The following is a 12300-nucleotide window of genomic DNA, read 5'->3' as shown; positions in this document are numbered from 1 at the left end:
AACAAAAAGTGGCTTTGTGGGGAAAGACAGAAAATACATTAGGCTAGAGGGAATGGATGAGCTCACCTTACACTCAAATTCAATCTTCTGGCTGAGGTAGATCAGCTCTTCAGTGCTCTTCATGCGCTGGACATTCTCATTGCAGTCCTTGATGAGCTGCAGAGGAAAACAGATGATCAGTGAGGTGGGAGCAGAACTGCCTGGTGGGATCAGTAGTACTCCTAGGAGCCCCTCAGGAGTCAGCATAAGTTACAATTCCTTAGGCATTCTCCTGCAAAAAAAGTATGTATTACAATCAGAGAATATTCTGAGTTGGAAGGGACCCAAAAGGATCATTGAGTCCAGCTCCCGGCCCTGTGCAGACACCCCAGCAATCTCACCCTGTGCATCCCTGAGAGCGGTGTCCAAATGCTCCTGGAGCTCTGGCAGCCTTGGGGCCGTGCCCATTCCCTGGGGAGCCTGTTCAGTGCCCCAGCACCCTCTGGGGAAGAACCTTTCCCTGATACCCAGCCTCACCCTCCCTGACACAGCTCCAGCCGTTCCCTCGGGTCCTGTCCCTGGTCCCAGAGAGCAGAGCTCAGAGCCTGCCCCTCCTTGTGAGGAAGCTGCAGAACTGCTGTGAGCTCGGGCCTCAGTCTCCTCCATCTGAACAGACCAAGTGACATCAGCCACTCCTTTTGTGTCTTCACCTCCAGGCCCTTCACCATCCTGGTGGCCCTCCTTTGGAAGGTCCAATCATCACTAGACAGAACAATCCACCTTATGAGGCTGTACAAATTTTAGGTAGCAATTTGTCCCAGAAAACTTCAAACCTTGCCTCTATAATAAACAGGATAAGAGGAAGGGAAGCAATAGAGTAATGCTGTGGGGTTTTTTAAAGCAAGATTTTCTTGCAGGGGCAAGGGTGGGAATTGATGATTAATTAGAGACAAAGGTGAGACTGCAGAAAGGATTGGCAGCTTTACCTTTTCAAGTGCATCATAGGCCTGCGTTGCTTGCACTTCCTCCTCAGACCCAGGCCCAGTTCTTTTCAGGATATTCTGCATGAGAAAAGATGATTTTCATGATGCAAACAGGGAAAGATGGACACCACCACCACTGAAGAGTAGGAGAAATAATAAAACAGAAGTAGATGATGACATGTGGAGACAACAAGGCCAAAAATTTGAGATGCAGAACGTCACTGATAAGTTACACTGATTAGGACATTCTTGAAAATCAAAATTGTATTAATTATCACATAGAAGTTACATGGCATAGGAAGCAACCACTAGCTAAAACATAAATGGGTTTATGAACAGAATAGAATTGTCCTTTTCTCCTATTAAAAAGAGGCTCAAATAATCAAAAAGAAGAATTTCATAGAAAGAGCTCAAAATTAATTCATTAAGGACTGGCTGGTTCCCTGTCTGGAAGGTTTCTTATTAGTCAACATTGCAGGCATAGAGTAGATACAGGCTGCCTTACAGAGGGCAGCCAAGGAATCCTTGCTTTCTTCTCCTAGCAGGAAGTCAAAAAGTTCAATAAAATGTAAATCAGCATGCTCTGACAAGACTCCATAAGTTCTTTATTGGAGAAGAATTAAAGTAGTGTCACAACAAAGCCCTAAATGATTCACAAACAGCATTGCCTCACGCAGTGCCACATCCATCATTTCCTGCACACCTCCAGGGATGGGTACTCCATCATGTCCCTGGGCAGCCCATTCCAATGCCTGCCAACCCCTTGTGGGAAGAAATTCTTCATGATGGCCAACCAGAACCTCCCCTGGCACAACTTGAGGCCGTTTCCTCCTGTCCTGTCCCTTGTTCCCTGGGAGCAGAGCCCGACACCCCCCCCACCTGCCCCCTCCTATCAGGGAGTTGTGCAGAGCACGAAGGTTCCCCCTGAGCCTCCTTTGCTCCAGGCTGAGCCCCCCCAGCTCTCTCAGCTGCTCCTAGACACAGCTTGAGGGAAACTTGAGGGAAAGCAGAGAATCACCACAGTTACCTGTAGGAGGAGCTTGAGTCGAGTGATGCGCTGGAAGGGGAGGATGAGGAAGGATTTAAGTGAGAGGCGCTGGCATAGTGGATCACTTTCCAGTTTCTCCAGGACTTGCTGGAACCCTGCATTTCCATTTCTGTGGGAGTGGCAAAGGAAAAAAAAAGACATCCAGGCATCAGAGTAAATAAATAACCTTCCTAGTATCAGATTTCAGGGAATGTTGGAGTACTCCCAACAGTCAGGTTTTGTCCCTGGGGCAAGAGGTGTCAAGAAACTGCACCACTCTGCTGCTGAAGAGCAAATATGGGTTTCTAACAGCTACAGGCTGGCAGTACAGCTGTTATGATCTCTCTCCTCTTTCCACAGCCCTCTGGAGTAAAAGCCAGAAGTAACATCTACATTTCAACCCCCTCTGTCAGTAATGCTCCTCTCATGGGGACATGGTGGTGGTTTTGTGGTGGTTTGGACTCTGGTTCTTGGTGGCCTGAAAAACCATCTTCCAGCACAGTCATTTTTGCTCTCTTCAGTAGAGGGCAGACAGAGAACAGTCTGCAACAAGATCAGATATTAAGTGTTCTTTTCCTCTCCAACACTAAGGGAGAGAAGCCTGAAGGAACTCTGTCCCAATGTCCCAAATGCCACTGAACTGAGGAAGGTTATTCTGGCAGCGTAGCGAGAGCACTGTTTAACAGCCAATTCCTGCAGCATTCCCCATTGTTTGAAAGGGTCGATATTCAAGGAAGTATGAGGGAAAAGGGTGTAACAAATGAGAAAAACTTACAGTAACCTCTGGAAGGTTTGCTCCTGGTATGTCTGGTTTGTCACATATGGCAGATACACCCGGCGGAAATCAGGGGCGTGTTTCAGAGCCACGTCACACACATGGAAGTTGAACATGTCCTCTTCAAATTTCTCCTCCAAGTCAAAGAGGAAACTGCAGCACATGGATGTGGTGCCATAAAAGAAGAGGGAAATATCAGTGTCATTTAGTCTTCTAAAACTGTGACAGCCCACAGATAAGCACAAGACAGATCTTTATTTCTAGAGAGAGTGTAATGTCTGGACAATAACAATTTAGGGCTTGGTGTCAGCAAGGAAAAAGCAGAGGCAAAAGACCTCTATTCTTGAGAGGTCACGCTTCTACAGGCATGGTCAGGAAACAGCTGGGAACTAAGACCTCACCAGAACAATCCCGCTGGTATAAATGGAAAAGGTAGCAGCAAACCCTACCAGCTTAGTGATTTATGTAGCCAAGCCTTGCAGGAGGAAAAGCAGAACAGAATCCTACAACACATATAGGATTCCTTGCATGTGGGGTCATGTCCACGTTTCATGACTTATGCTCTAACGATTCACATTAGTTTCTGTCAAGTGATGGTTGTAACTTACTTTTTTTCCCTTCCCCCCCCCCACCCCCCCCTCCCCTTTTGTCAGGGCTCATGCAGTTGCCCCTTTTGTCTTGTATTTGGCAGGAGCTGGTTTGGGTTGGCATCCAGTTAGTCAAGTTTAATTGTAGTTGAAAGCAGCGGCACAAGGCTACATTACCATTTGGAACATTTTGATCCCCTGCAATGAGCTCTGTGTACAACTGAGCCATAATATCTGGGATTTAACACCAAAATTTACATTGCCCTGTCACCTAAAAAGGCAAATATTCCTTTCCAGGCAGTGTTGGTGTGCCATCACTAAGTGCTGCATCTGCCTTGAACAGTGAGCACGCAGAAGAGTAGTGAGAAATGCTCCTGATGGAAGCACCACGTGCCTGTCAGTCCTGGAAGCAAAGGGCCGCGTCTCACCTGGCACTGACATCGCGCACATCGGAGAGGCGGGAGAAGAGCCACTGGCGCTCCTGGTTGGTGAGCATCGCCTGGAGCTCTGCCGAGCGCTGGAAGTGATCCACTGCCACATTCAAACTGCGCAGGTAGGACGCCTCAGATATTATCAACTCAAACTTGGCCTTGAGAGAGAAAACAAGGCAGCACAGCATCACCACACTGCACGAGTCTGTGAGAAATCTTACGGAGAGGAGACAGGGCAAAGCAGGAAAACCTCCCAGCACATGATGCAAGTAGGGTGTAATTACAGAAGAGAAGGTTTAGAAATGAAGGGCAAGCATGCTATTACAGACTTTCTTTAGAAAACGGACTTGTGGTATGACTTAAAAACAGCTACTTGCTCTCATTTTACTTTTTATTTCCTCTCAACACCTTTCACAAGGCTCCCCATTTTACAAGCTCCCATAAAGTCCAGCATCTGCACCATGCACCTTTTTCTCCTTCATCATGTTTCCCATGCTGCTGTTTTCACCTTTCTCTGGGTCCTCCTGTCCACTTCTCAGATCCTCTCATTTTCCTTACCCAGTTTCTCTGTGCCATTGTGCTGAATCCATACATCTCCCTGTCTCCTCTCAGCCCGGCAGCTCACACAGGTCAATTTGCTAAACTCACACAGGTCAATCTGTGTGAGTTTAGCACATTCTACCACAGAAAATACAATTTACTGTGGTTTTATTAGCATCTCTCACAAGCTTATGTGTGGGAGAATGCTGCAAGTCTTCTACTTTTATACTCCCTTTTTCATTGAGCATACTCATAACTCTTTATCTTGTTCCTCCTTTTCCCTATGCCTGTTTTCATGGAGTTACTGATACGGTGCAGAGTCTGTCCTTCAGTGCTGCTTTTCTCTAAAATTCAGCGCTTCAGCACTGCTCTACTTCATACCCCATGCTGCTTTCAGGGGTAGAGGTGACCTCTGCTTCAACCACCTGCATTCCCACATCAGTTCTTGCTCTCTGCTTTAACCCCACTTCCAGACACACTTTCTTGACCACAGACCACCCATTTACTGTGTCACATCTGTCCCTTACCTCTTGCAGCCTCTGCTCCTCACGGGACATGTTGAGCAGCATTCTGCTGCCCCGTATCATGGGGATGTCCTGCCAGAGGGATGCATTAGATGAGACTGACAGACGTTGCAAATATGAGTCCTGGGGAGACAGCACTTTCCTCCGTAGCCTCGGGGAACTTGGGAAACTTGACTCTATATCCTCTGGATAATCCACTCTCTTCTGGCTTTGGATGGCCTTGTTCAGAACCACATCACTGTACTCCTGATACAGCAGTCTTGCTGTGAAGAAAGACACATACATTTATCTTTTCTGTAGTAGCAACTCACCCTCTGCTTCAACCTGGAGAAAACTCTGCCCCGGATTGGAACAGCCAAATTCAGGCAAAGCTCCTCAGCTGCCCAAGTGTACTGCAGGGCTCCAGCTGCTTTCCCTGCTCTCTAACACTCCATCCTCACTACCACCATGTGACAGGAGTCCCTCTCCTTTGTGCTCACTGCAAGGGTCAGAGAGGAGCGGGGAGAGGGGGCTGCCACACACCCCAGGCAGGAGGCACTTACAGGAGTTGATCAGTTTGGAGTGCCGGCGCTTGAAGTTCTCCGTTGTGTCTGCAGGTTTCTTCTCTCTGCCAGGGAATAAGGATTTCAAAACACAGAGTGAACGAAGTGCACAGCACCAGAAATGGTTCATCGAAACCTTAGGAACTGCTCTGTCACACCAGGGACCTCTCCTTTTTCAACAAGCTCAAGCTCCACAAGCTTTACTTGACAAAGGGCAAAGTTTGGCTTAATGGAGAGGCTGTCCTGAAGGCACAGAAATACCTCTGTTGCAGTAGGGTCCTCTTCAAGAGAGCAGAGACTGAAACACAGGCCTAGGGCATTTAATTATAATTTGCCACTCCTTATCATCATCTTTGGTAACTCAGAAACAATGGAGGTGTCTATGCTGCACAGAGGTCAGGGCAAATTCTCAGGGTCTTTGAAAGACTCACCGCATTATAACTGTTTCTGAACTGACTGGTGGTTCCCTGTGTGCCTTGGGAGCTTCTTCCTCTGAAGGAACAGAAGAAACCTCTGCATAGAAGACAATTGGAAAGTAAACACATCAGTCCATTTTTAGAGTCAAGCTACAATCCAAATGATACACAGATACCACTTACCTATATGCCACCTAAGGGGCAGTCTTGAGTTGGAGTACAGGTGCCCTCATGACATTTATTTCTGGGTCAGAAACATTCTAGTTTTAATAATCCTTGACATTACTTACAATTTACATCTGTTAGCCACATTTACTTTTCACACAAAGAAAAAGGCTGACATTTTAGGGAACGACAGTAACTCTAAGAGCTTCCCTCTCCAGTGTGTACTGCCTATGTGCCCTTTTTGGTGCAGTCCTTACACTTTCAGCTACTTGGGCCAGGCATCAGGAGATCAGGGGAGCAAAAGTGTAAAAATTGAGAAAGCGTAGTTTTGCCTTTTGGTTTGTGAGGGATTTAATCAAATAAGGTGTGATGAAATTCTAAATCTGAAATAACTGGAAGCAGAAAAAGGACGAAAGCCCAAAGACTGAGCTGCAGTTATGGGTAAGGGGAAAGACAGTTCTGTTGCCTTTAATGTTTTAAAATTTGGAACCAAGAATTTACAGGTCAAATATATGAACAAATCTAGATTCAAGTTCTGCTAAACCTTTTACACCTCTCCACAACCCCTCCTTTTCCTCTGTGCCAAAAATCCAGCATGTTGCAGAGCTTCAAAGTAAAGTAAGAGCTGAAAAGAAGCAATTATTTAAAGTACATGTAAGATATAGTAAAGAACAGACATACATCCTGACAGCAAGTACTGCTGAATGAGCTGTGTTACAGAAGATGCATGTTTTCAACTTGTGACATCAGTGATTTGACTTCTGTGCAAGCTGGGACCTTGGGTTTGACAAATTTGCATTCTTATCTGTACTCTCAAATCCTGTGCTCACAGGAAAATCATCTTTTTTAGAAGGTCAAGTGGGAACCTAAAAGTGCCAGTTGCAAAATAAGGGGAGGCAGCAAATAAACAAGTGGTAAGAGATATGGGCTACTGAGCATGTGTGCATGGTTCTTCCTTACTGCCTCAGGGATCCATGAAATAAGTTTATTGTTGCAGGTATTAATGTGGAATGGGGGGGACTGAGCCCCAGCATGCATCCCTACTCAAGGATGCACAGGGCAGCAGAGAGGAGGGAGGGGACAGCTGGAAAGGGAAGCTTAGGGCAGGATAGAAGAGGGCTGGAGCAAGTAATATCACCAGAAAGGCACAAGAGCCGTGCTAAGCTCTCAGCTCTCATGCCTCTCCATCACATTGTCTATTTAATTAAATCCTACTTTTTGATAACTGCACCAAATTGGAGGGGGGAAGGAAGAAGGGAAATGGAAGAGAGGACTCACGCTGCAAGATGTCCGGTGGTACTGACATCCTCTTCAGGCCCTGACGGTGCCAGTCCTTGGTTTTTACTCGGCTTTTAATTGGGTTTTCTTGATTGGCTGCTGGCTCCTGCACAGCTACCCCAATATTTTTTTTGTCTGGCCAACTTGATGATTTTCCCAAGGGTGCATGTTTGGCCATTTCTTCCTTTGGCTGGTGTTCTCCTTCCAGCCTTTGTCTGACCCTCCTCTCACCTTCTGTTTTCTCTGTGACTGCCAGTGGAGCCTGGATGTTCTTTCTGTCCGCACCAAAGCTGCCTGCAGGCTGCTCCCATCGCAGCTCCTCGTCCTGGCAGGTTGTTCTGGTGGTCGGCGGCGATGGAGGGCTGAGCTGGAAGAAATGGATTGGATTGGTGAATGCAAGCATTGGAAGGAGCTGTGCAGAGTCTCTGCTCTTGGAGTCTGGGGATGTTATCAAGCCTTCCAATGAGGGCCAAGAAGGGTGGTCAGGTGAGGATTTTCCGCTCTCTATATCCATGTGGTGATCCGCTGTTTCAGGGTTGGTGTCAGAGCAGCCAACCAACATTTCGCTTCCAAGAGCCGAAAAACTTTTGGTCAGCAAACTGACCCCTGAGTCATCAGAAGTCTCTGTATCATGGGGACCTGAGTCACTGAGATCCCACTCTCCACTTACTGGAACAAGGTCATCTCTCTCTGCTAGACTTTCTCCATCAGAAGCAGAGGCCACAGAGTTGGAATCGGATGCAGAGGTGGCAGTCCGGAGAGGATGGCTTAGAGCAGGGTGAATGGCTCCCAGCTTATCATCATCCATTCCAGAGCTGAGGGGGGGCCTGGAGTGTAGTCTAGGGGCCAGTGGCTGGTAACCTTCGAGGGCTGGAGGTGGAACAAGGTGATTTGCATGGAGTGCAGGGGCCTGAGGTTGACTGGGCCTTTGGACATGGGAAGGAGGATGACGAAGCTGTTTGGCATCAGGCTCAGACACCAGAGGTAGGCTTGAGTGGGACACAGGGGACAGAGGTTGTCCTTGCTGGTTCTCAGCAAGGACCGTATTGTCTTCAGAGGGCCAAGTTAGGGTGCTCAGGACACTGGAAATTCTGGATCCAGGCTCTTTTTGGAAGAAACTGCAGTCAGGCTCAGCAAATAAAGGCACTTGTTGTGCTTTATGATCCACATTTGTTCCCGTTTCTTTTCCTTGGATAATGGCACTTTTTTCGGGGGAGTTTTGCTGAATTGTCTCTGGGTGGCTCAGGGGAGTGGAAGTCCTTCCTGGTGTTTGGGATGGTTCCAGAGGCCCTGCAATACTAGCCACAGACCGCCTATCCCCAGGAAGGCTCCCTTGTAGAGGAAGGGAGCTCGTGTACATCACAGAGAAAGAATTTGGGCCACTAAGGTCCTCATGAAAGCCTTCCTCAGAAGTAAGGAGCTCATGGGAAGTCTTGGCCTCCCCTCCATCTGTCCTTACAACAGCAGTTTCTGCTGGTGTTGGGTCCCACCCTTGTGCAGGAGCAGCTTGGTTGGGTGGCTTTCCTGCAGAGTCTGGCAGCTCGTTCAGGAGGGTGCCAGGACAGTGCTCGGGGGTCACAGAGGCTGTTCTGGCACCCTCCTGCTCTGAGACAGATGCTGACGCTGCTGAGGTGAGCTCTGAGGGGGAAGCTGGAATGAAGTTCCAAAGCTCAGCTTTTCCTGTAATGGGATGAAGATCTATGGGATCAGGTGGCTCCAAGTTACTGGTACCAGAGGAAGGGTGTGCTGGAAGAGGAACCTCTGGGTTCTCTGAGCTGAAAGGTGCTGTCACCCTTCCACAGAGTGGTGCCTCTCTTTTATCAAACCTCTGGACAGCTTTTCCATGACCATCACTGTGCTCATTCTCCCTGCCCAGTCGTGTCTTATCATCCCAATGAGCTTCTCCAATATCCTGACCACCGATGGAAAAGCGGCCAGAGTCCTCCAGGTCTTCTGCCTGGTCAGAGACATGGCACATGTGTGGAGTTTCCCCCCCTGGCTTCAGGTGACTTGAGGACAGAGGGCCGACAGCAGGTGGCTGACATCCAGAACCTGCTTCTGTGACACTGGCTTTCAGCAGCACGTCCTCACCAGGATGCTGATCCACAGAGACAGGTTCCCCAGGAGGAAATGCTGATCCTGTTTGCTCAGACAATGAAGCATACTCCAAACCACACACATCCACAGTATGCCTGGGAACAGAAGGTATCTCTGGCCCAAAAGCTGATGATAGAGCCTCTAGTTTGAGCTCTTCCTCCAGTCTGAGCTCTTCCCTCTGCAGTTGCTCCTGCTCCTTTTGTTCCTTGTTTTTCTGACCTTTAAGCTCCAAAGGTTTGCCGCCTTCTGGCAGATTCTGCTCTTTGCACTCTTCCTCCTCCTCTTCCTGCTGAAGTTCAGACACTGCCTCCTCCTGAGCTGGCTCCTTATGCTGTGAAGCATTCACTTTCTCCGTCCTTTTATCAGTACTCTTTCCTTGGAAAGCACTCTCTGCTGAAGGGGCAGGTCTGCCCTCAGTTTTTCTGTGATCATCTTCTAGATGAAGGCATTTGGAAGCAGATGAGTTCTCTTTAGGAACCATTCCCTGGTCTTTGACCGTGCTGGTATTCCCTGTTTCACCAGCTGGGGTGTTTCCTTCTGCTTGTAGTGAACTCATTTGGCTGTCACGTCTTAAGGTGGAAGGCAACTGATGGGAAGAGTCTGTATTCTCTTCCAAACCCTGAGGTGCTCTTAAGCTTTCCTGAACATCTTCAGAAGTGTAAGGTTTAGCTGTGTCTTCTACAGCCCCCTCTGAGGTAGGCTGCTCATCAGGTGCTGGTGCCACCTTTTGGGTGCTTTGCTCCTTCTCTGCACCAGCATCAACCTCCTGCAAAGAATCCTTAGAGATGTTATCCAGAAAGGGTTCAGCCTTATAATGCCCTTCTGAAACAGTTTTACAGACCAAAAAGCACTTGGGTGTCTCTCTCTGAGAGGAAATGGCATCAGCCAAAGGGGATTTTGTTTGCTGGGCCTGAGGGTCTGAGCCATGAAAAGCCAGCTCTGCCTGGCACTGAGGAAACACAGTGTTGAGGTTCATAGCCTGCAGGATGGGGCTGCCAGGGACTGGCTCGTCCTGGACTCTGCTGTGAGAGGAAGGGTCCTGGTTGCTTTCCAGGTCAACCAGTTCCAATTGCCTAAGTTTCAGAGAATAATCCAGTCCACCCTCCTCTAAAAGCATTTCTCCTTCCAATTCTGAGAGTCCCTTTTGAGGCTCTGTATCCCCTTGGCCTTGTTCCAGTCCTGCTGGCACTTTTTGCATAGAGTTAGAGGGTCTGCCCAGCATCTCTGCTGCTTTCCCTGGAGCAGCAAGGCAGTCCTTGGGCGTGCTGAGCTCTGCTCCCTTTGCAGAGTTACATGGACAGGTGCTCATTTCGGCTGCTGTGTGAGTGGCATGATGCTCTCCTTCCACGGCTGAAGAATCCCAGGCTTCCCCAGTGGTACTGCTGGCTCGTGGGGGAGTGGTACCTCCCTCACTGGTTTCTTCAGACTCCATCAGTGACACATCCTGCTGAAGAAAAATGCATTTTTCTGTTACTACTTCACAATGATACAATGGATCTAATTCACTGCTTCTACTGCAGCTGGTAAAAACCAAAAACAAAACCAACACCACATACCTAGTAGGTGATAAGAGCTGGGAAACAAACACAAAGACTAAGAATAGGCAAACACCAGATGTAAGCTTGCAGTATGAGAGTAACACCAAAACAAACCCACTGGTGTCTTTTTAGTTTCACATGCAAAGTGACTTTGGCCGAAGAGCAGAGGTGCTGAGCTCTCTGCAATAGCTGCAGGGCAGCTTATGAAAAGTGGTGGCCATGGCTGGTTACCTCAGACCCAAAAGGGGGTACCAGAAGGCATCCAGAGAACAAGAAAGCTATCAAAAATCTCCATTAATTTTCCTGGGGCATGATGGACAAATACTCCTGGCCTCTTCTAGCTGAGTCTTCAAGTTCTCTCTGATTTTTTCCTTGTTCTTTGGAGCTGATGGCTCTCCTTACAGATCTCTGTGTAGGTCTGGACCTCATTGCAAATGATCACAGAAATTAATTAACAAGACACAGGAACGTAAGAATTTGATTAACAGGTAATGAGGACATGACACATGACACAAGATATTTGAAGGCTGTAAACCACATGGGTTGAGAGGAGTAGCTCTGGTGTGTGTGGACTAGTCTACAGACTATAAAGAGAAACTACGTCATCCCTCTTTTAGGGAGGGGGAAAGAAAAAAACCAAAAAAAGCCATCTCAGGATTGTTGGACAGTTTCCCAAAGGATATAGTGGAATTTCCCATCCACTATTGCATTTGAAGTTCAGACATGACAAAGCACTAGGGAATGCACATTTGGGATATGTCTGTGAAAGGACGGAAGAATCTGATTCACCACTTTTATCTTTCTGGCTTCTACTGTGACCCACAATCTCTACCTGGAAAAAACCTGAGAAAGAGACAAACCACTGTGGCTCCCTCCCTTTTCTTCTGTGGTGATTTCCTTGTGCTAGAGTGGCTCTGTAGTCACAAGTACCAACTTCTGATCCCACACAAAGTAAAAGAAGTAAGGGCATAATTAACATCTGAACTAATTGTCCTAGTTAGCTCCACGGCCAGGGCACACCTGGCCTGAAAGCTGGTTTAGCTTCTATTTTCCCTTGCGTCAAGTGAAACAAAACACCTGCTCTGAAGGCAAGGAGCGCATGCTCTGGGGTTAGAACTGAAGCACTTCATACACCTTCATCATGGGTATTGTCATCACAGAATCATAGAATGGTTTGAGTTGGAAGAGGAATTAAAAATCATCCAGTTCCAACCCCCTGCCATGGGAAGGGACACCTTCCACTATCCCAGGTTCCTCAGAGCCCCTGAGCAAAACCTGGCCTAGAATACTTCCAGTGATGGGGTAGCCACAGCTGCTCTGGGCAACCTGGGCTAGTGCCTTGCCACCCTCATATTAAAGAACTTCTTTTGAATGTCAAATCTAAAACTCTCCTTTTGTGGTTTAAAACAGATCCCCCT

At 47.8% G+C, this 12300-nt stretch overlaps 1 protein-coding gene across 5 annotated transcripts in view; it reads right to left on the bottom strand.

The window, feature by feature from the left end:
* Positions 1-12300, bottom strand: part of ARHGEF5 (Rho guanine nucleotide exchange factor 5) — a 33559-nt gene that overhangs the window by 3903 nt on the left and 17356 nt on the right. For 3 of the 5 annotated variants that reach the window (XM_032105402.1, XM_032105403.1, XM_032105401.1), the window contains exons 2-10: positions 7248-10791; positions 5820-5901; positions 5389-5453; positions 4850-5109; positions 3780-3940; positions 2765-2917; positions 1990-2119; positions 966-1040; positions 67-156 (exon numbers count right to left, since the gene is read on the bottom strand). In XM_032105402.1, coding sequence (XP_031961293.1) covers positions 67-156; positions 966-1040; positions 1990-2119; positions 2765-2917; positions 3780-3940; positions 4850-5109; positions 5389-5453; positions 5820-5901; positions 7248-10776 — 4545 coding nt within the window. In that variant the 5' untranslated portion in view covers positions 10777-10791. The remainder of the gene's footprint in view (positions 1-66; positions 157-965; positions 1041-1989; positions 2120-2764; positions 2918-3779; positions 3941-4849; positions 5110-5388; positions 5454-5819; positions 5902-7247; positions 10792-12300) is intronic. The other 2 variants (XM_032105405.1, XM_032105404.1) reach the window with 2 other exon arrangements.

The sequence above is a fragment of the Corvus moneduloides genome, chromosome 4 (assembly GCF_009650955.1).
Source record: "Corvus moneduloides isolate bCorMon1 chromosome 4, bCorMon1.pri, whole genome shotgun sequence".
Lineage (NCBI taxonomy): Eukaryota > Metazoa > Chordata > Aves > Passeriformes > Corvidae > Corvus > Corvus moneduloides.
The sequence above is the reverse complement of the archived record's forward strand: the minus strand, read 5'-3'. Positions and strand labels throughout refer to the sequence as shown.